At 40.1% G+C, this 22,853-nt stretch overlaps 1 protein-coding gene across 1 annotated transcript in view; it reads right to left on the bottom strand.

Moving 5' to 3' along the window:
- UBE2Q2 (ubiquitin conjugating enzyme E2 Q2) overlaps positions 1-19,038 on the bottom strand; it is a 69,256-nt gene extending 50,218 nt beyond the window's left edge. The window contains exons 1-3 of the mRNA XM_060096945.1: positions 18,567-19,038; positions 7,231-7,332; positions 2,842-2,946 (exon numbers count right to left, since the gene is read on the bottom strand). Of these exons, the coding sequence (XP_059952928.1) occupies positions 2,842-2,946; positions 7,231-7,332; positions 18,567-18,755 (396 nt within the window). The 5' untranslated portion in view covers positions 18,756-19,038. The remainder of the gene's footprint in view (positions 1-2,841; positions 2,947-7,230; positions 7,333-18,566) is intronic.
- Between the last annotated feature and the right edge of the window lie 3,815 nt (positions 19,039-22,853).

Below are 22,853 nucleotides of genomic sequence, written 5' to 3'. Positions count from 1 at the left end.
AAAAAAGACCAAGATAAACTAAAAAAAAATTATTAAAGACTTATTAAACTTATTAAAGAAAAATAGAGATGCTTGAGGGAGAGTATCAAAGTAACTCCTTAAAGACACTCGTGAATATATTACATTGATAAAAACAAAAACAGAATGCTATGAATAAGGAATAATCAGAGAACAAGAACTTATGGTTCATCTTTGGAGAGGACCCACAATGAATGACATCTCCCAGCATTCATCCCTTATATGGACCCCTCCCACCATATGGGCTGGCCCTGTGACTTGCTTTAACCAATAAACATAGTAGAAATGACACTGGGCCAGTTCCAGATCTAAACCTTAAGAAAGCCTGGCAGCTTCCACTTTTGTGCTCTTAGAGGCCAAAAATAAAAATTCTGACTACCTTCCTAAAGAAAGAGAAGCCACATGAAAAGACCCTGGAATGAGGAGATGTCATGTGGACAGAAGGGACATGTGAAGAAACAGCAAGGCACCAGACATGTGAATGAAGAAGCCATGCTGGACATTTCAGTGCAGTCACATGTCCAAATAACTACCAGTCCCAGCCACTATCTGACTGCACAGTGAAGTCAGCAGAAAAACTGTCCAGCTAAGCCTAACCAACTCACACAGTCGTGCGAGACAGAATTGTTTTAAGCCATTAAGTTCTAGGGTAACTGGTTAAGCAGCAATAAATAACCAAAATAAAATTTAAAGTTATGGCTGTTCAAATAACATTTCCAGAAGTTGAAAGATAAGAAAAATGTTCCAGAATTTGAAATTAAGACAAAGAGACAGAATACAGTGATAATAAGAGATACAAAGACTCAAGTGAGGAGGTCTAAAATCCTATAAGTAGGCATTCTGAAATGAACAAATAAAGAACAAATAAAGAATGGAAAGGAGAAAGTTACCACAGAAAAAAATACAAGAACATTTACCCAATAAAAAAGATTCAAGAATCCATGGGCTTCCCTGGTGGCGCAGTGGTTGGGGGTCCGCCTGCCGATGCAGGGGACACGGGTTCGTGCCCCGATCCCGGAGGATCCCACATGCCGCGGAGCGGCTGGGCCCGCGAGCCATGGCCGCGGAGCCTGTGTGTCCGGAGCCTGTGCTCCGCAACGGGAGAGGCCACAGCAGTGAGAGGCCCGCGTACAGCAAAAAAAAAAAAAAAAAAAGAATCCAAATTTGAGGAGGTCCATCCATACTGAGTACCCAACAAAAATGGAAAAACAAACAAACAAACCACAACTCAGTACACCACTGTGATATTTCAGAGCAGCAGGGAAAGGACAAAGTCCTAAAAGCTTCCCGAAGTCGCACAGAGATGACTAAGACTCAGAATGGCATCAGGCTTCAACAATACCATTGACTAGAAGACAACAGCAGTTACCATTTATTCTCAGGGAAAATTATTCTCAACCTAGAATTATATATTCAATCACATTATCAGTCAAGTGAAGGCAGTTACCATTTATTGGGCATTTACTATGCATCAGGAACTGCTCTAAATGATTTACATGTACCAACTCATTTAATCTTTATAGCTCTCCCCAAATATAGGTATTACTACCATTTCCCCATTTTGCAAATGGGAAACTGACATACATATTGCTAGGTAATTAGCCCAAGCTAATTAGGTAATTAAACCAAGATTCAAACCCATGGTGGTCTGGCTATATATATATTTTTTTTTTTTTAAGACGTTAGAACTCAGAAAATATATTACCCCTTGACGTTTTTTTAAGATTTTACTTGCGTAAAATCATTTTACTCAGGCAAAATGAGAAAAGGTAAGCCAAGAAAGAAGACATGAAATCTGGAAACAATGGATCTCCAGCAGAGGAGACAAGAAAAATTTCAATATGACAGCTTAATAGCCAGCCCAGAAAACAACCTGCCAAGACTGGTACAGAAAAACCAAAGGCTCCAGAAGAGAGGGAGATCTCATAGAAAAGAGACAGAACATAACTTTTTTATTATTATTTTTTTTATTTTTTTATTTTTTTGCGGTATGCGGGCCTCTCACTGTTGTGGCCTCCCCCGTTGCGGAGCACAGGCTCCGGACGCGCAGGCTCAGCGGCCATGGCTCACGGGCCCAGCCGCTCCGCGGCATATGGGATCCTCCCAGACCGGGGCACGAACCCGTATCCCCTGCTTCGGCAGGCGGACTCTCAACCACTTGCGCCACCAGGGAGGCCCCATAACTTTTTTAAACTAAGAATTATTATTATAAGGAAGACATTGCAAAACAAAAAACTGTACAGAGGAAATATAAAACTCTACACTACAAAGTCCTAATGATAAGTGGTGATTATTCATATGACTAAATATAATGATGTTTTAGGAAGGGGAGGTGGGTGGTATAAGAGCTAAATCTTTATTATAGTACAAATCAATAAATTATGCCTAAATAGGTAAATCCAGAAATCCAGAGAGGTTAGAAGTGGTGGTGAGCTAGTGGGTACTTCTGCTTGGAGGTGATAACATTTGAGTTAGGACTTAAGAAGCACAAATGGGTATAGAGAGATGGCATTCCAGGCGAAGGTAAGTGAATAAACAAAAGCAAACAACTGCAGAAGCAAGGAACAGTTATGGAAACCAGGAACATTAACAACAAAAAGGTGGTGGTAGAGAGGGGGCAACTGTTTGCCTGTCATAGTAAATATGAGCAGCTCCCAAGAATGAAAAGGTTATTTTTAGTACCTAAAACAAACAAAACAATTCAACAAGAAAACAAAAACTAAGTTCTAAATAAGTTGTATAATAATGAGAAATCATCCTACTTTTACTTGTGCTTGAGACAATTTATTTTAGCTCTTGAACACTAGAGAATTTTTACTTTACCTGACCCGTGGGTAGTGGTTGATCTAGCATCTCAACATCCAGGTGCTTAGGAAGGTTATATAATCTGCAGAGTTCACATATCAACCACTTCAACTGCTGACGAAGCTACAAAACACATTTCAGTAAATAAGCATTATGTTAAAGAGCCCTTAGAGACATGAATAACACTATAACTACTGTAACTAATCCAGTAGTAAATGAGAAAAGTTTATTACTGCTCAATTACAGCCTACAGATAAAATAACAGTCTTTAAAAAATATTTTAGGGGCTGCTAGTGTAAGAAAGTTACTATGGCTTTAGTGCAATCCCTACAACTGATACCTAGCAGAATGACATCAACAAAATGGCAGAGGAAGGGGAGCTCCAGACATTGTCTAATTTTCAGTTGTTAACTTCTTTTCTTAGTAACTTACAAGAGTACATTAATACATTAATGAGGCTACAAAAAACAGAGGCAGTGTTGCTGCACATGGTTTATAAAATTATATATTTCACAGTCATTCATTTGAAAGTAGAGGCAAATGTGGTCTAGCAGACAGAGCCTTGGAATCCAGGTGACCTTGGATACAGTATCTAATGCCCTGAGTTTTGAGTCTCCCCATCTATAAAACAAGGAAATTAAAATCTTCTCATAAGGGTAAAAGTTAAATGAACTCTTCTGTGAAAACACTTGACATTTAGTAGGCTCTTAAGTGTTTGTCTAAACAAACAAACAAACAAAAAAACTAGGAAAACTGCAAAGAATAACTCGTTTCCATTTTTAAATCCAGATTTTTTTAAGCATATTTACTTTAAGTAAGCAAGGTAAATTATGTGCACAAACATGTTTTTCATTGTTTAAAAAACTGTTTTCAATGTATAAGTTTAGAATTATGATTTAAGAAGAATGGTCACTATCAGTAGCCATGATGGGCAGCAAGTAAGGCAACTTACTTCACTTGGTCAGGAACAGTTTCCTGGATGTCTCTAACCAAGAAAAGAGATGAAGAGAAAGGAGCAGGTTTATGAAGGACTGAGGAAAACAGACACAGAATTAGAATAGGTTAAACAAAGCAAAGAACAAGCCTTTCCAAAGTGGACAATGGAGCAAGTAAAAATGAGGAAAAAGGTGAGCCGTAAATTAGTACAAAAAAATATCCTCAAGCTTAAAAAGCAGCAAAGCCCCACCGTGGATTTGTTATCCATCCAATAAGCTGTTTTGTGCTCAGTACATAACAAAGACGAGGCAGGGTGAGCTGGACACAGCCCCGGACACTCCAACCCCTGGTACAGGAAGAGCTACGGTAGCCCTGTGGTGGAGATGCACCAAGCAGTAAGAGACAGGGCAGCACAGCTTCCAAGAATTTCAACTTCACGCTCCACCCAAAAGAGTGTTTGAGGGATCGAAGGAAGTAACTAAGACCATCGGGAAGAATTTAAGGAATATTTTTAGAAGGGAGATGGACAGGTCTTAGAAATTTACTAGATAGTCTGGGGTTGAGGGGGTGGGAGTCAGGAAACACTGGTATAAAAAAGAACTCAAAGATAGTTCCCAGCTTCAGACATGGGTAACAAGTTTCATTATTTCATTTTGCCCCATTCACAATCACAGAGATAATTTTTGAGGGGAAACAGGATGCAGGAGGTGGAGTACTAAGAGGTAGATGAGTTTAAATTTAGATGTAATCATTTTGAACAGCCACAGCACATCTGAGTAAGATTCCCTGGATCTACGTGATATATAGACAGATAATGTGTTTCAAACTCAGGAGATAAATTTTATCTAGAGATACAGATTTAGGAATCACTGGAATATAGGCCATGATTTAAGTACTGGGGGTAGAAGAGATTACTCAGAGAAAGTGCAGAATGAGAAGAAAGAGGCAGACCAAGGAGTAAGAGCTCAGAGGAGACCAAGGTAAGGCAATAATAAGAGATAAAAACAGGAGACAGTGATCTGATGGAAATCCTCATCAGATTATCAGTTCCCAGAGGACAGGGATATGACTTGTCTTTTATACCCACCACTTACCACAAAGCCTGGCATAGAAGCCAATTTTTAAAAAAATACTTTTCTGCGTTCTACTACTAACAGTTTCCTGCATCCACCCAGGTGAAAAAAAAAAAGTATGTATAATCCAGCATAGATATATATATATATTTATTTTTTTACTTCGTATACTAAAGGAGCCAGATTATAGACAATATGCTATGCCCTGCTTTTTCACTTTAGTATATCTTGGAACACTGTATGTGCTCTTGTGGAAAGACTGGCTGCATTCTTCTTAACTTCAACATGATATTCTATCATAAAACTATACAGTAATTTTTATTTAACCAGCTCTTTATTCGTGGACAATAAGGAATATGTGCTTGTTGAATGGAGGAATGTTTCAATAAGGAAAGAATCAACGGTATCAAAATGCTGCAGAAACTTTAGGACTAAAAAAGAAGTCCTGGATTTGGCAAATACAAGTAAAAATTTTAGTACAACAAAGATGGCAGAATCCAGATTATAATGAATTAAAGGTGAGGAAATACAGCTTATTCTTATTCAAGAAACTAGGTTATAAAATAACTGGCAGAGAGTATAAGAAAGAGTGAAGCGTGTGTTTTGGCTTTTTTCTTTTATGTAAATGTTTATTTATAAAATTGGATCCCATTTTTTATCCTATGTCAATTTACTTCATGAGCATTTTTTTGATGGATACTTTAGACATCAAAAAATAAACCCACTCATTTCTACTATTACAAAACTTACACCTTTAGATCTTTAGAGGCAACCTCCTAAGCAGTAAGGGAGCTAAATCTATCCCTCTTTACCTGTCCTGTTGCCCCTTCCCTGCTGGAGATGTGAACATGTGTCTGTCTAGCTTTTAATTTTTTCCTCTTTCATGGCTCTCTTATTACTCTTATAATACTCTATAAACCAATGTTCTTCTGTTCTTAATTTTAAGAATAGCTGTGCTTAAACCACCTCTAACTTATGGTGACAAAAATCTGAGGTAAGTCTCTAAATTCCCCAAATGGTTAGTTCTCCCCTTTACTATTAATAGAATAATCTATCCTTTCCTTATTGAGTATTTTGGTTCAATTTAACTCATTCTAAATTCTCAATTGCATGACTCTGTTTCTAAACTTCTAACTGCCTTTACTTGTCCAGCTCAGTGCCAGTACTCAATATTTTATTTTATTCAATATCTGGTCAGACAAGTCTCTCCTCATTTTTTTTCAACTCCATTATTGTTTTTGATTACTTACTCTTCAAAAACTTTAGAGTCACTTGTCAAGTCCCAAAAATAAATCTGTTGGGATTTTTACTGGAATTGCATTCAATTTATAAACTAACATGAAGCTATACAGATAACTGACATATTTATTATAAGGAGTCTGCCCATCTAGGAACACAGGAGTCAAGTCTTTCATTTTACTCAGCAAATTTTTGTAGTTTTCTTGATACAAAACCTGCACACCTAACCTTATTCCTAGGTATTTAATTTTTTAATTTAATTAGAGTTGTCAATAAAATACTTGTCCACCATATTTTCTGATTATAGCTGATATTTGGGAAAACTTGATTTTTATATAATAGAACTTTTAACCAGTCATCTTAAAAATTGCTTTTTCAGCTGACTCCTTTGGATTTTTTTTAAGGTAAACAATCATGTCAGCTGCAAATAATAATTGGTATTTTTCTGTAAGGACTTTGTGACATCATGGAAAAATGTAATGATAATGTTAACTTTAAAAAAGTTAAACATATGTATAAGAGTATGTGTATTTTACTAGCAAGGGAAAAAAATACCGATAAAAAATAGCCATCATGTCAACAATGGTTTATCAGGTGGAGAAAATAAAATTTCTATTTTCCTTTTTTTGTTGTTTTTAATTTTATTAGTTCTCTCACAATGGTCACTTATAGTTTTATAATCAAAGAAACCAGGTTTCTAAAATGGAAAGTTAGATTGTTTTATATATTAGAAAATAACTTTTTATTTATATACCTTTGACTTTTACCTCAGAGTTATAGACTCTTGACAGAAACAGCAATTGGTGTCATTCTGTCATTATTTCCCCCTCACATCTACCTTGGTCCTTTTCCCTTTTTCTACTTCCTACCTTGGCTAGTGGTACCAACCAAAAAGGCCTGCTTAGTTTAATGATTAGGATTCATGGAAAAGAGACCACCTAATTCCTGATCTAAATTAAGACTATACCTATGGGGAATAAAAATGAAAAACCAGGTATTAAACAGTAGAATATGAAGGACAAAAAAAAAGAAATCTTAAAGGAGCTAAAAACCAGGTTATCAAATAATCATTAAACAGGCTTCTATATCATATTACCTCTTAACACTTAAATTCTATATGTTCATGAGAAACAAAAAGTAGTGTGGCTTATTTTCTCACCGAATTGTTGTTCTTAGTGTCTTCTAGACGTTCCAGAACTGATGTCAGATTTGGGTCATCAGAGTCCACAAACCATATTGGTGAAGAAGATGGATAAGATTCCTGTTACAGAGACACCTACGTTAAACACATTTACAGACAAGCTAACCTGGATATGCAATTAAACCTCACCACTAAATGGCAAGATGACCACAAATTTAAGTAAAACATATCATGGAAAGAAAAGTAACACATTAAAATCCATGTGTGGAGAAACAAAATTTTTAATGGATTTTTTAAAACAAAAATTAAGTTTTACAGTTTAATCTTTCCTGTTCCATGTTACATAATTTATTAGTCTTAAAAAAAAAAAGGACTTTACCCAGTAAGCAGTATGATTTAAAACAAACAGAAGAGAATACACTGCAAAAGTTATATTTCATCAAAAGTATGCAAGTACCAAGGAAGCCAGGCTTCCTTTCTTTACAAAGAAAGGTCTATCATGGCCTGGATTCACCAGCTTTAATGTTTAAGGGCTTTAAAATCTGGAATCACAATAAATCCCTCAAAAAGCAAAAACAAATTAAAAGCAAAAACTAAAAAACCCCAACCTTGAAGTAGTCTACAGAGTTAAACCATACTTTTTGCCTTTTAATATAATAAAACTACATTTCTAAGATTTATCTAGATGAGATCTAACTCTGAATTTTTTTTAAATAAAGCAAAGGAATACATATCTAGGCACAAGTTTTTAAATCCTTACAAATGTTTAAAATGATTTTTTAAATCTTCTACTCACTATACTACTTGCCTGCTGAGTAGTGTAATTACAGAAGCTACTTTGAGATTTCTCTCCAATAGAAAATTGGCCCCTAAAAATCAATCCCATTTAATTTTGCCTTTTTCCTAATAATTTTCCATCCCTTCTTAGATTGCAAGGAAGACTGTAGCTTCTAAAGGACAAATTTCTTAAATGAGGTTAAGATTACTTCTTAAATACAGCAAGGTGTTAGAAAGGCAGAACAAACAGCAACATAGCTGTCTTAGGGCTACATTCAGTGCTCACTAGTCACGGGAGTTGGGCTCTGAGACAGGCATTCTCCTAGTACAGCTACTGTCTGTGTGCTCCAGCTCATCGAGGTCAATGATGTTCTTGAACACTGTAATAGGCTGCCTCTAAAATGGCCCCAATAATCTTAACCTCCTGGTAGTCACACCCTTGTACAATGTAATTCCCTCCCCTAGGCCTGAAGACTCACTTCTAACAAACAGAATACAATAAAAGTAATGGATGTCACCTCTAAAATTATGTTACAAAAAGAGAAGTTCTGTCTTGCTCACCCTCCCCTGCTCTTTCAACTGCTCCCCCGATGGAAGCAGCTCCTTACGGAGAGGCCCAAATCCACTTGGCAAGGGATTGAGAGAGGCCTCTGACCAACAGCCAGCTAGAATCTGAGGTCCTCAGACCAACAGCCTGAGGAGATGAATCCTACCAACAACTGCATGAATGAGCTGGAGGCAGCGCCTCTCCCTGTCCAGCCTTGAGTTGACTGCAGCATCAGCCAACACCATGACTGCCTTGTCAGAGACCCTGAGCCAGGGAACCCAAGTAAGTCATGCACAGATTCTTGACCCATAGAAACCGTGAGGTAATTTTGTTTTAAGCTGCTAAACTTGTTGCAGAGCAATATGTAACTAATTCAAACACCATAAAATTCCAATATTTTATTCCATCACACAAACTATTACCAAGAAATGCTATTACTACATATATATTTTTAAAAGCACAATTACATGTGTTGATTTTAAAAGTTAATGAACTAAGCATGACATGTTTCCACCTATTAACAGACATTTACTCTGTTCATTTGTACTGTTTTCTATTATATATTAGGGAAAAGCCATTATTATTAGTATTAGCTACAGTTAGGTTCTAGTCATAAACAACAATTTTGCAGAAACAGTTTAAAGAAGCACTGCTTTGAGAACTATAATCTCAATTGTAATATAGTTGGAGCCACAGAAACTGATTATTTTTAAAGCATTTTACAAAATGTTGTTTAAAGAAAGAAAAACTGTATTGAAGTAGGACATCATTATATCCATTCAATAATGGTTTATTTTTGTATTCTCATTCCTCAAACTCTTACTGTGTCCCAAACCTCTTTAAGGCTAAAAGGTAAACAGACTGTCTTCAAAATTAATCCTATTCTTAAAGAGAATTACTTATTACATTTTCTTTAAATTCTTCAGCCTAGTTTGGAAACACACCATCTAAAGCATTTTTATTGTTTTAGATTTATATTTTCTTTAGCCTTAAAAGAAAAAAAAAGTACTAAATTCTCAGCTTCATTATGTAGGTTAAACTTCTGCATAAGCAAAAGAAAATATATGAATTGTTGCTCTGAACTAAAACCCCTCAAAACCGTATTATGAGAATTGCAAAAAAAAAAAAAAAAGAGAGAAAAAGAAAAGAAATACTGAGATCAGTTACTACCTATGCCATATTGTCCTAATCCTGTACAAAAGAAGACAGGATATATACTAGGTCTAAGCAACTATGTTAACAGTTCTCAAGTGGGGCCCTTGGACTCCTAGGTCCAAACTATTTCTACAAGAATACTAAGATGTTAATCGACTTTTTTACATTGACATCTGTACCAATGGTGCAGACATAATGGTGGGTAAAACTAACTGCTGGTACCTTAGCACAGATAAAGGCAGTGACACCAAACTATACTTGAAGACATGGTGTTCACCACCAGTCATTCAAGGTGTTTAAAAGGAAAAAAAAGGTATTTCACTTATGAATGTCTGTGATGAGGCAGTTATTTTACTAAATCTCAATCCTTATGTCTTTTTAATATTGCAAGTGATGAAATGTGAAGCACACATGAGCACTCCAACAGAACACATGAGAAAAAGCACTTGTATGACAGTTGTGAGCTGAACTAACCACTTTCACAGGACACAATTTTCACTTGAAAGAATGACTGACAAACAATGGTTATTCCAACTTGGATTTTTTTTTTTTTTTTTGCGGTATGCGGGCCTCTCACTGTTGTGGCCTCCCCCGTTGCGGAGCACAGGCTCCGGACGCGCAGGCTCCGGACGCGCAGGCTCAGCGGCCATGGCTCACGGGCCCAGCCGCTCCGCGGCATATGGGATCCTCCCAGACCGGGGCACGAACCCGTATCCCCTGCATCGGCAGGCGGACTCTCAACCACTTGCGCCACCAGGGAGGCCCCCAACTTGGATTTTTGATAGATGTTTTCTCCAAAAAGAATGAAGAGAGCCTGTCATTTCAAGGAAAACACAGGACAGTATTTATGGCCAATGATAAAATTCAAGCTTTCAAGCAAAAATTAGAATTTTGCAAAACCTGTATCCACCACTGTGAGCCTGACAGCTTCCTAAAAGTATTCTGATGAGGTTGATGGTGATATTAATGAATATAATGCTTTCATGTCACTTAACGGAATGTATCAACATTTAGAAGATTTCAGTGAACCAATATTTTCCAAAGACCAATGCATGATGTCATAATATCATGGGTAAAAGATCCATTCAAAGTTCAAGAAAAAAACAAGTTTGGGTAGAGTATCCAAAAAGAATATCTACAACTATCTAAAATAGCTGTTACAATATTCCTTTTTCCAATCAAGTATCTGTGTGAGGCTGGATTTTCTTCCTATTACTTCAATCAGAACAACATATCACCACAGATTGAATGCAGAAGCAAATGACAGACCAGACATCAAAGAGATTCACCTCAAAAAATATAAAATTGTGGGGGTTCCCTGGTGGCGCAGTGGTTGAGTCCGTCTGCCGATGCAGGGGACACGGGTTCGTGCCCCGGTCCAGGAAGATCCCACATGCCACGGAGCGGCTGGGCCCGTGAGCCATGGCCGCTGAGCCTGCGCATCGGGAGCCTGTGCTCCACAACGGGAGAGGCCACAACAGTGAGAGGCCCACGTACCGCAAAAAAAAAAAAAAATGTAAAATTGTGCCACTATTCTCATTAAAACGTTTTGGTTTAGAACATAAGGTCATTTTCCACAAAAACATTTATATTAACATGTAATGAGTTTATCTTAATGAATATTTTAAATATTTGTTTAATTTCTAATGATAAATATTGATAGATAACCTACATAAACAAAAGCTCCTTGGGACCTCAATATATTTTTAATAGTGTAAAAGAGTCTTGACTCCAAAAACCTTGATAACTGCTGCCCGCCCCCTATCCCCCAACCTTTTTCCTCCTCACTCTCAGAATTTCTTCCTTGGAAGAAACATCCTTTTATCATTCTATATTAATGTGGTTCTACTGAGGTTAGTTTTCCTATCTCCTTCCCATCTTCCTACCTCCCTCCCTTGACCCAAAACCTGATCACAGGTCTCTACCAGCCTATCCTACTCCCAGTGGTTAGCTGTCAGATGAGCTAAACCAGGCAAATCTGGGTCTTCTCTGGGACTAGAGACGTCTTTCTTGGAGATCCAGCATCACAAGGACAATGTTGGCCAACAGGGGTAGCCAGCATATATCTTGCCAAAATAGAGAGGGTTAAAAGAAACCAAACTGTTTTCTAGAGGGTCATAGATATTTATACTATACTTTGTGCCATGACTGTGAGAATGCCCATTTCACTTCACACCTGCTAACATTTTTACCAGTCTGATAAATAAAAGCTGCTACCTGGAAGAAAAAAAAAAAAAGTTCCCATACGATATAATTTGTTACATCATCTCCAAAAACCAATTCATCAACAAGAACAGAAAGCTATCACTTCTAGGAAAATTTCAAAGGATATTACCTATATGCACAAGGATTTAGCTCTAGCTATTAATGTTCAAAGCATTACTTAAAATAGAAGAAAACAGAAACCACCCATAGTAGGAGACACGAATGACTCAATGCTATAGTCATATAACAGAACAGCACATGATAATTGAAGACATTGTAGGAGTAAGTTTATGACAAAGGTCTACAATATTACTAAGTGAAAAATCAGGCAACAAAATAACCTGATTTTTTTTAAAAGGAAGAGGGAATCTACATAAACGTAAGAGAAAAAAGATGACCAGATGACAAGATATGTAGCATAATTTTGACAGTGGTGTCTTCTGAGTGGTAGAATTACAGGTGTTTTTTTTTTTCTTTTCTAGTTTTGCTTATCTGGTTTTTAGACTTCTTAAATGTCTTATTTTCCACATTATAAAGTATCCACTACCACCACCTCTGGAAACTGAATCTTCAGCCCAAATTTCACATCACGGTCAAGGCTTGTTCAGTGTAATATTTAGAAGACAATCTACATACTTTGAAAGGCCTCTAAAATTATCACCAATATTTAAAACTAAGCATTAATGCTTTCAACCTCTCATATACCTCAAGCTTTTCAATTTTTACAAGGTTAACAACTAAGCTTTGTATCTATCTTGAAAAGATAGTTTCCTTACTATTTCTCTTTAAAATGACCCATGATATACAATTTTTAAACAACAGATGGTGCTCTAAAATCCCAGTGTAAGTTCAAGCAGCTTTCCTTACATTAAATGTTTGAGTGCTTCTAACACCTCTCTTTCTCGCCAGATATGAAAATTTTAGACAATTATCTAAGCATCTAATTACTCAGGGACCCTGTTTTTCCTCAATTCTACTACTAGTTTTATAGTGATTTTAAGGCTTGAAGGATGAAGTTGTCTGTGACCACCACCACATAAAGGTTACCATAAGTGGACAAATTTCAAAGAAGTTCACCACCACGGCCAATGCCACCATAAAATGTTGTGCTGTCCTAATCTAAGGCAACATAATGATCAAGGTTAATCAAAGCAACCTCTTTGCTTGTCATTGCCTAAGGAGTTTGTCTTGTTCAGAAATAGCTTTCTTTACCTATTTTTCCACATAAATCCACTAAGAGACCGATGTGTGGCTCTATATCAAGCACCAGCCAGCAAAACTGCCTGCCAGAATGCTCAGTTTCTGGCATTTTTCCAAATGACATGAAATCCTTGGAGATGGCTGTATCCTAACTTTTTTTGAAAATTGATACACATACTTCTTGTTGAAGGTTCAAAGGTATAACAGTTTTAATTCTTCTGGAGAACAGCTATGGGACACTCTATTTTCACACTTTGCTGTTCAATAAATGTGGGATGGAGAATGAAATAAACTGACAGAATTACCATATGGTAGCTTAATAAAATTCTAAATGACCTGACAACATAAAAAAGCTACTCAAAAAAAAAGAAGAAAGAAAAAGAGATTGCTCCCTGATAATCATTTTACAAGTAAACAACATACAACTAAGTATCTAACATGACCAGAGCCCAGAGAAGCAGAGTAAAAACACTAACATTTGGTAAAAGAAAGATGCATATATACCCCTGTGATCTGAAAAAAATTCCTAAGTGTTTGTTTGAATAGCAAATTACAGCTAATCAAAACATCATTCTAAAGGCACTGAGGCAGAGAAAACAAAAGTGCTGAAGAGATTTCAAACTACCTAATCTGCAGAAACCACTGGTTTCCTTGGTTCTGAGTCTGCTTTGTCTTTCAGAATGATCTTTCAGAAGAGAACACAGAACACTATTACAATGGCCTTGGAAAAAGGGACCTCTGCTTCACCACTCTGGCTCTCCAGTAATGCTTTATTTGGTAGGGACTATTCAAACTCAATTCCCCACCCCTCAACTAACTGACATTTATCTAATACTATCCTTTTCCAGGCCTAAGGAAGTTTAACAACAACAACAACGAAAAAAACAAGTTACTAAAGGATACACCATTCACAAAATGGAAATCTAAGTCTCCTCTCTTCATGTATCTGTTCCTTTCAAGGAAGGGCATAAAAATGGAGATGAGGGAAGAGAGATGCCAACTAGGAATTTGACTCTATATTATAAATTGGTCAAATGAATGGAAACAATGATTCCTCTGGACTGAAAGTACCACTGAGGTGCTTAACATGACAGCTGTGATACTTCCAAAAGATTCTCCAGGAGTTCAATTTGGAAAAGTAATCTGTCCCAGGAGAGTAGACCAAAGAAAAGATCTTGGGCTCTTTGGTCAAGTTTTGTTATTTCCTTTGTATAACCTTCTCTGGGCTACTTTTTATCAATGTAAAGACTAGAAACAAGAAAAATGAAGAAATTAACAGCACTGGTTTATTTCCCATGAAAAGCTATTAAAAAAGCATTTCCAAAAGTGTTATTCAGCCGCTAATGACACCATCACTTTTATATCTGTAGAGATCATTATCACTGTTAAAGAGCTTTCCTATATATGCTCTCATGTGGGGCAAAAAGTATTATCTATTTTATAGAAAAATACAGTGAAAGTAGTAATTTGCTTAAGGTCCCAATGACTGAAGACTAAACTTTTTTCCGTCTCCTAAACTCCCAGCTCTAACGTTTTTAATTTAGTATCTTGCTATTAGGGTGGGGAGGGGGGTAACCTTTTTGGCAATGATGAATAGAAATTTAATTAAAAAAATGTTCCACCACAAATAGCCTGGCAAATAGCCACTCAGGCAGAAAGAGTAATGATTTATGCTACACAAATAATAAAGTACTATGAGGTTTTATTTGTTTACCAGCTAATTTACTTCCTGGGGGGGATTTCTCACTCTAAAACAGCGATTCCCTACCAAGAGTTCCCAAATGCCAAGAAGTCCATAAAAGGAGTAATGGAGTTGCCAAGTTATGCTAAATATTTCAAAAGGACTAAAACAAAGTCCTACACTAGCTCCCAATAAGGCTGCACAAGTTATTAAAACGAGCTGCTTTGCTTTTAGGTGTGATCATAACAACTGGAAGTTAGCACTGACTGGCAATTAGATCTATTTACTGAAAATGGAAAGACAATACCTCTAAGTTTGCATGACAAAATTTCATATCATGAGTTCACAGAAAACAAGTAAAAAAAAGACTCCTTGAAGTTGAACATAGCACTCTTTCCATTTCATACTTAAGATTAGGACAACTTTATAAAACAGAAAAAAAATTTAGCTTCATTCCCTTGGCCTGAAGAGTAACACATCTATGCCTTGTTTTTTTGGTTTGTTTTTTGTTTTGTTTTGTTTACTTCTTAAAACGCTTTCATGTGAAATCAAATTGCAGATTTCCTATCGAACCCTAAGTGGCCTTTTAAATATTTATGCACTACCCATGACACTTTCTTGATGTTTTCTCTGCCCTTTTGACAAACTCTTGGCAGTTAACTTACATGGTAGTTAAGATTTTTGTTCCAACAGAATATAGCTAAAATGGTGGCCATATCATCAATAGTACAAATATTTACTGAGCATTTAGTGAGTGGAAGATGAAAAATATAACTATAGAATATTCCCCCCTGCCACCATAAAAAAGACTTTAAAAAAATCCACAACTATTATAATAGAATATTAAGAAAACATAACCAAAGCAGTAAACAGTTAAGGACTATAGAAGACAGGAAAGGAAATAGATATCAGCATAAACAGCTTATGACTAGAAGAGCCTTGGGGATAGTCAGACATGTCAAGACAGACTGGGGTAAGGTAAGGGGCACATTCCACATGGGAAAAACTGCTGATGCAGAAGCCTGAAAGAAAAAGGGGGCACAGTATCTTTAGAGGACTACTCAGAAATTGACATGCAGGTGTATAAGGAAACAACTACTGAGGTACCATTCACTCAAACATTACAGAAACTGCCTAAGGATGCTTCTTGATAAGCATGGAGAAGACAAGGCCTGGCATGTAGAAGAGTTCAATAAATATCTGGGAATAAGAGGAAATAAGAGGAAAAGTTTTTTAAAAGATAGATCAAAATTATTATTTTTTAAGAGCTAAAACTTTTTAGAGAATAGCAAATCAAACACAGACCTGACATATGAAATCCAGCCCCATTTTTTCCTTGCTCCTTCCCCTCTAAGAAAATGGCATCAACAAGAGCAAACCATGTTGATTTTATCTAAACACTCAGCCATGCTTAAAGAGTCTTTATCTTTTAGGGATACACACCGAAATATTTACAGATGAAGTGATATGTCTGGAATCTGCTTCAAAATAATCCGAGGTGGCATATAGATGAAATAAGATTGGCCAAAAGTTTATCACTGTTGAGGCTGGGTACGTGGAGGTTCTCCACACTATTCAACTTTTTATATGTTTGATGTTTCTCCATAATAATGTTAACACACGTTCGTATACACTGAGCATCTACCATGATAATTATGTTCTGATAATGTGTCATAATTCACTAACATCTCAATTTGAATAGTTTGTATTAGTGGTACCATTATACTAGTCCCCACCAGAGCCTCCTTTTGCCAGGTGCCTCTAATTCACGTCTTGTTCCACTTCCTAATCCAGGTCATCACTCAGTATCTTTCTGTGCAGCTGACTCCATCAGCCTCCAATATGGTTCTCAATAGGGCACTGCTGGCATCTGAAGCGGGATAATTCTCTGTCGTGGCAGACTGCCTGAACACTACAAGACATCTGGCATCCCTGTACCCCTGCCACTAAATGCCAGCACAGCACAGCAACACCACCATCCCACCCCCACTGGGATTACCAAAACCACACACTTTTCCTAATGCCACCCACTGTAGAGAACCACTCCTAGTCCTGGATGGCAAAAACATCTTCCCATTTACCTGACTAACTCAGCAGCTCCCCCACAAGCCTACAAGTTCACTCTATCATTGAAACCAGCCCTACTTTTCCCTGGCCATACCTGAACCTGTACCAGAATAATCACCATTCAGACTAGCCAGTCTCTTTATCACCTACTTCATGCTCACTACTACTTCCTGTTTTCCATTCTTGGAAAATCTTCACCTTCACCAGCCTACATCCTGAGCTTCTCGAGTCTCATTATAACTTCTCTACTCCTAATCAATCCACGTTTTCTCAAGCTTTGCTGTCTTTTTTGGATGGAGTTTCCTCTGCCTGAAATGCCCTTTCGCTCCCTTCCAAAATTCTACTCACCTGTGAAAGCCCAACTCCACAATCAGCCTCTCCTCAAGGCCTTCTCTGAAGCGACCCCACCACCACCAAAGTCAAAGTTAATTGCTCTCTTTGGCCTTCATGATGATACCACAGAACTTGGTCACACTTCGCTGCGTAAAACTCTTCCCCCAAGAAGACTGAGTTCTGAAAGCAGGGACTGCGCTACCCAGTTGTGCAAAACCAGCGCCTAGAACAGAACACCTGAGTACAGCTCTTTACTGAACTTTTTTTTTTGAAATATACACCTGCTCCCCAGTATTCTGAAAACTACTTTAATGTTGATTATCATAACTTCAAGTCTTTTACAGACTCTGGAGCACCAGGTACGCTGCAGGCTAGGCACTTAAGTACCTACTAACTTAACAAAAGGGAGTTTAAAGACGCCAGACTCGGTTTTAGCCATATTTACAGAGTAACGTGAAACCTTAACTCCTGTTATAAGAGGCATATTCCGCAGTTTGGACAAATACCCTAAGTCAATTTCACAACGAACAGCCTCATCATACACTTTTATGAAGAAACTTATTTAACATTTCAATTTTTTTTACGCGTTTCTGACGAGCTTTCAGATGAAGTTAAAGAGTGAGCTTTAAAGGGTCATCTCGGCTTTTTGACATAAAACAATCCTACTGGGTAGCAGACTTGGGCACGTATCTCCTTTCGCCAGCTCCTAATATGAACGGCTTACCCACAGGAGGGGCTGCACAAACACACTCCCAGAACACCTGCCGCATCCAAGGTCCAATGCGCCTTCGGTAACGCGTTAGCGCGGAGCCAGGCCAGCAGTAAGGGGATAATTCAAACAGTGCCAGAGGCTGCGTTCTAAACTTTTTTTCCTCAAATGCGGCAGTTTTCAATGTTAGTTCTTCCTTAAGCACAAACTTAAAATATAATTGGGGGAATACGCGGAACCAGCGAAATCTGACTGGAAAAGGACGCGCTCAAACTTGAGGGCCCTTCGCCTGCCCCTCCGGGGCTCAAACAACAGCCGACCCACCGCACCGCGGCCCCAGGGGCAGGCCCCTGGCTGTGGGCGGCCATGGCGACCCAGCGAGGGCTCGGCCGGCAGCGGTCTCCCACCTCAGGGCGCGGCGACGGGGGCCGAGAGGGACCAGGAGTCCCAAACCCAGGCCGGCGGGAAGAGCCGGAGAAACGAGCATACCGCCTCCTCCCACCCGAGCCGCGCGCAGTCCCGGCGGGGCTGGGCCGGGCCCTTCTCCGGGGAAAGGGGCGGGCCCGCCCCGCCCGGGGGTCCGAGGGGCCTCTCCGGGGCAAGCTCCCCTTTGTCCGGGGTCTCTGGGCGCCCCTTTCCTCCCCGGCCCGGCCCTGCGGGGCTGCGGCCGGGCGCCTCACCGTGATATTGCAGTGGAGTGTGAGCGGCGGCGGCGGGGAGTGAGGGCTGCCCGGCGGCGCCGGTGGCGGCACCAGGAACTGGCAATGCAGCTCGTCCAGCTTCCAACTGACGATGCGGAATCTCTCGTGGTTCTTGTCGAAGATGGACGCCAGGAACTTCAGCTCGGCCTTGAGCCCTGACACGGACATCTTCCCCTCATCTCCGGCGGGAGGGGTGCGGAAGGGGAGCCGGGCCCGGAGCCGCCGTCACGGCCGCGACCGCCCCGCGGGGCCGGCCCGGGCCGCGCTCTCGCGGCTCCGCCTCTCCCCGCCGCCGCGGCCCGCGTCGGTCGGGGCTGGAAAATGGCGAGGGGCTGTGTGGCGGCCTGGGCGGCTGCTCCCTTTGTAACTCACTCCACCGGCAGGCGGCGGCTGCCCCGCGGCTTAAAAGGGCAACAGCGACACCACCCCCGCTACCGCCTTGGGAAACGGCTGCCCCCGCTACTGCCTGGGAAAGGGCTGCCCCCACCCCGCCCCGCCCCCATCCCTCCCCGCCCCGGCGCGTGCACGCGGCTAGCGCGCGCGCCCGCCAGGCCGCCCCCTCCTCGCCGTGACCCAGACCGCTTCCGTCCGGCCCACCTGCTCTGCTCTAGCCCGCGGACGCCAGGCTCGAGCCAGCTGGCGCCCCGGCCTCTGATCACCAGGCGCCTGAGACCCCCGCGCGCCCCTGTCCCTCAGCCCTGGACCAGACACGTGCGCGGCCTACTGCGCCGGCCACGTCGGCGGGGCAGCGGACGCGCGCCGGCCCCTGGGGGCGGTGCTCCGCGAGGCTACGAGCGGGCCACCCACTCACCTGACCGAGCCCCGGGCCCTCCCTGGTGGGAAACTGCGGGCTGCGGGGAGAATTCGGGACCCGTATCGGCCCACCTAGCTTCATCTCCGCTATTCTCATTCTAGTCACCTAGCCACCACTTTAGCCTGAGTTCCTGCCAGGACCTTCTCGCCGGACTCTGCTCACTCCTTTGCTCTCAAACAATCCTTTTACCAAAAAATGATAATTTGGTCTCTGCCGGCTGCTCCCTCCCACCTCTCGCAATTTCATCCTTCCCCTTACCCACTACCTCTGTTCACTCTGGCATTCATTATCTCTCCCTCTTTCCAGCCTTGAGCTTTTGTCATTGCCCAAGCTTAAGATAACTCTCTCCACCTCCCATGGAGGCAGGGCTGGCCTATTTTCAGTAAAGTCTTAGTTCAAATGTCATCTCAGAAAGGGCCTCCCTGACCACCTAATCTAAAATAGCCACCTAGGCATGGACATACATACACTACCAAATGTAAAATAGATAGCTAGTGGGAAGAAGCCACATAGCACAGGGAGATCAGCTTGGTGCTCTGTGACCACCTAGGGGGTTGGGGATAGGTCAGGTGGGAGGGAGAGGCAAGAGGGAGGAGATATGGGACATATGTATATGTATAACTGATTCACTTTGTTATAAAGCAGAAACTAACACACCATTGTAAAGCAATTATACTCCAATAAAGATGTTTAAAAAATAAATGGCCACCTAGTCACCCTGTATCACATCATCCTATGTTAATTTCTTTCTCATCACCTGTCACTATCTGATATTTTTCCTGTTTATTTATTGTTTCTGCCCAACATGAATGTCTTATGCAGAGCCATAGTCCCAGAACCTGGAACAAGGCCTTTTATGTAATAGACACCCAATGTTATGAATGTATGCTCCTATCTGGAATCCACAGCACTTAACACAATCCCTGGCATATTCTAGATGCTCCCAAAATGGATGGAGGACTGCATGGCAATGCAAAGGAATATAACATAATTGGCAGGTAATTAATAGTGTGTTTAGTGGTATGTCCTAGAGGCAGGACCAGTTTCATGGGTGTGCAACCTGTAGTTGCATAGGGGTCCTGGCTTAGAAGGGCCTTGTGCTTGGTTTAATTCTCTGCTAATAATTTTCCAACAAGGGGCTCTGTATTTTCCTTTTGCACTGGTCTTGACTGGAGGTACCTAGCCTTCTCTGGTGCCTAAATGTATCCTACTTCATGATCTACAAATGGTCCCTTGTCTACTGGTCCTTTAGATAACAAAATTCAGAACAACACTGGGCGGTAGTAAGTCCACTGAATGGGGAACATTTTAAAAGTTTTTATTTTCATTTACTTCTGAGATATCGTATCATGCTATATTGCCTTTCAAGGGGTCACAGACCCCTCTGAGAATCTAATAAAAGCTATGATCCATCCTCCCAGGAAAATACCTCTGCGTGTAAAGTGTTGTATTTATGGGGATTCCTGGCCCTGGCACTAGAGGTACCACTATGAACTGGGACTGCGAGAAGAAGGGGTTCCAGTCCTGAGCTCTGAGCCAGAAATAACTAGGATACTGTACTGGCATTATTGCTGGGTTAAGCACAAGTGTGTCTTGCTGCTTTTTTTTCCTGCAGTCCCCAGTACTCTTGGGACCCTAACAGGCATGGCAGTCACAGACCAGGACTTGAGACAAAGAGAACAAATTGTTCAGAACTTGGTATGATTTTGAGAAATAAAATTCCCTGAATAAGTTATTTAATCTATCTAAACTTTGTTATCTCTAAATTTCTATGAGAAAATAGAACTTTATAAATTGCAAACACTTTTACTAGTTATATCTCAGAAATATATATATATATATTAATTTCACAATCCCATTTTTTGAGTATCTGCTGTGTTCCAAGCCCTAAGAGAGCTAGAAATGTAAATAGATACAGTCCCTGAATTCAAGAAGCTTAAAATCTAGCATCAGAAAGAAAACATTGTTTCCTGGTGCAAATAACAGAAAAGTGTGACTTAAAGCGGCTTGGACAATAAGGAAATATATTACTTCACGTAATAGGAAGTCCAGAATCAGGGCAGGCACTATGATTGGTTGATTAAAGCTTTGATAATATCAAGAGCGCAGACTCTATTTCCTTTGTCAAGCTGAGAGCAAGGTGGCTGGAGCTGTTCTTGCAGGTCACATCCAGACATAACAATATCCAGAATCAGAAAGGACTGTTTCTTCCACGTCTCCTTCCAAGACATGAGGATTTTCCAAGAATATACCCAGCTGACTTCTCTTCTGTGTCGTTGGCCAGAAATGTGTCACAAGCCTACCCCTAAACCAATCACAGGTAAATGGATGGGATCATTCATTGGACTTCCAGTCATCTGGGGTGGAATGGATATTGGGGAGTCAACCATAATGTCTACTACAGACTCATAAATAAAGACAACATCAGATCACATTTGATAAGAGGTTCAAAGTACTGAACTATGACATATCAGAGGAGGAAGAAATTAATTCCAGAAATTATTTTCATAAAAATATGGCCATGTTCAGAGAACATCCAAGAGCCCAGCTGATTATATAGTACAGCAAGGTGCCAAAAAGAAGATATAGTTGAGATTTTATTTGAGCCTGGATTTTGGAACCCTGAAATACCTGGGACTACTGCAGTTTCATTTGGTGAGAGTCATCACTTTTAAGAAGATTACTCTGGCATTAGTGCACAAAATAGATTACAATGGGTTTAAAACTGTCGAGTAGCCCACGAAGAAGAGGCAGGAAACCCAGATTCTAGATCTGGTGTGCCATTAATTCCATGGAGCAAGTCACATCCAACTCAGACATTCTCCGGCTCCAAACAATAGAATCTTTTGGATTGGTCCAAGTCAATAGTGAGAAACACCGAAATAGAAATGGCAGTGGGCATGGAAAGACTACACTGATTCTAGGGATATTTCTGAAGTAGAACTGCTAGATCTTAGAGCTGATTCAGGGATAGAGGAAGGGAGAGAAGTGTTGCTTTGTTTAAAGTAACAATTTGAAATTTCTAGGGCAGGTGGCTGGGAAGGAGTGATACTATTGATACAGCCAGACAAAGATGAATTTGAGGTGCTGATGGGACCTCACACAGAGAATTGTATTATAGGTCTGGAGTTTATAAGGGAAGTCAGAGCAAGGGACATATACTTGTGGATCAGCTAAACGGGATGATAGTCGAAGTCGAAAGTCAGAGGATGACCCGTGTGTCAAATTATTTGTGGAAAGGGCAAGAAAGATCAGGACCAAGAAAAAGCCGTGGACTTTAGGGATTAGGAGGTCAATGGTGTTTTAAAGAAAACAATAGAATGATGGGCATGGGGTGGAAGTGGAGACAGTGTATGCAGACTACTACCTTGAAAGGTTTCAGAGTGATGAGAAAGAGAAATGAACAGTCATGTAGTAGCATAGCAAAGGGAAGCTTTGGGGGTTTGTATTGT

Source organism: Mesoplodon densirostris, chromosome 4, assembly GCF_025265405.1.
Source record: "Mesoplodon densirostris isolate mMesDen1 chromosome 4, mMesDen1 primary haplotype, whole genome shotgun sequence".
Classification (NCBI taxonomy): Eukaryota; Metazoa; Chordata; class Mammalia; order Artiodactyla; family Ziphiidae; genus Mesoplodon; species Mesoplodon densirostris.
This window is presented reverse-complemented; position numbering and strand designations above follow the sequence as displayed.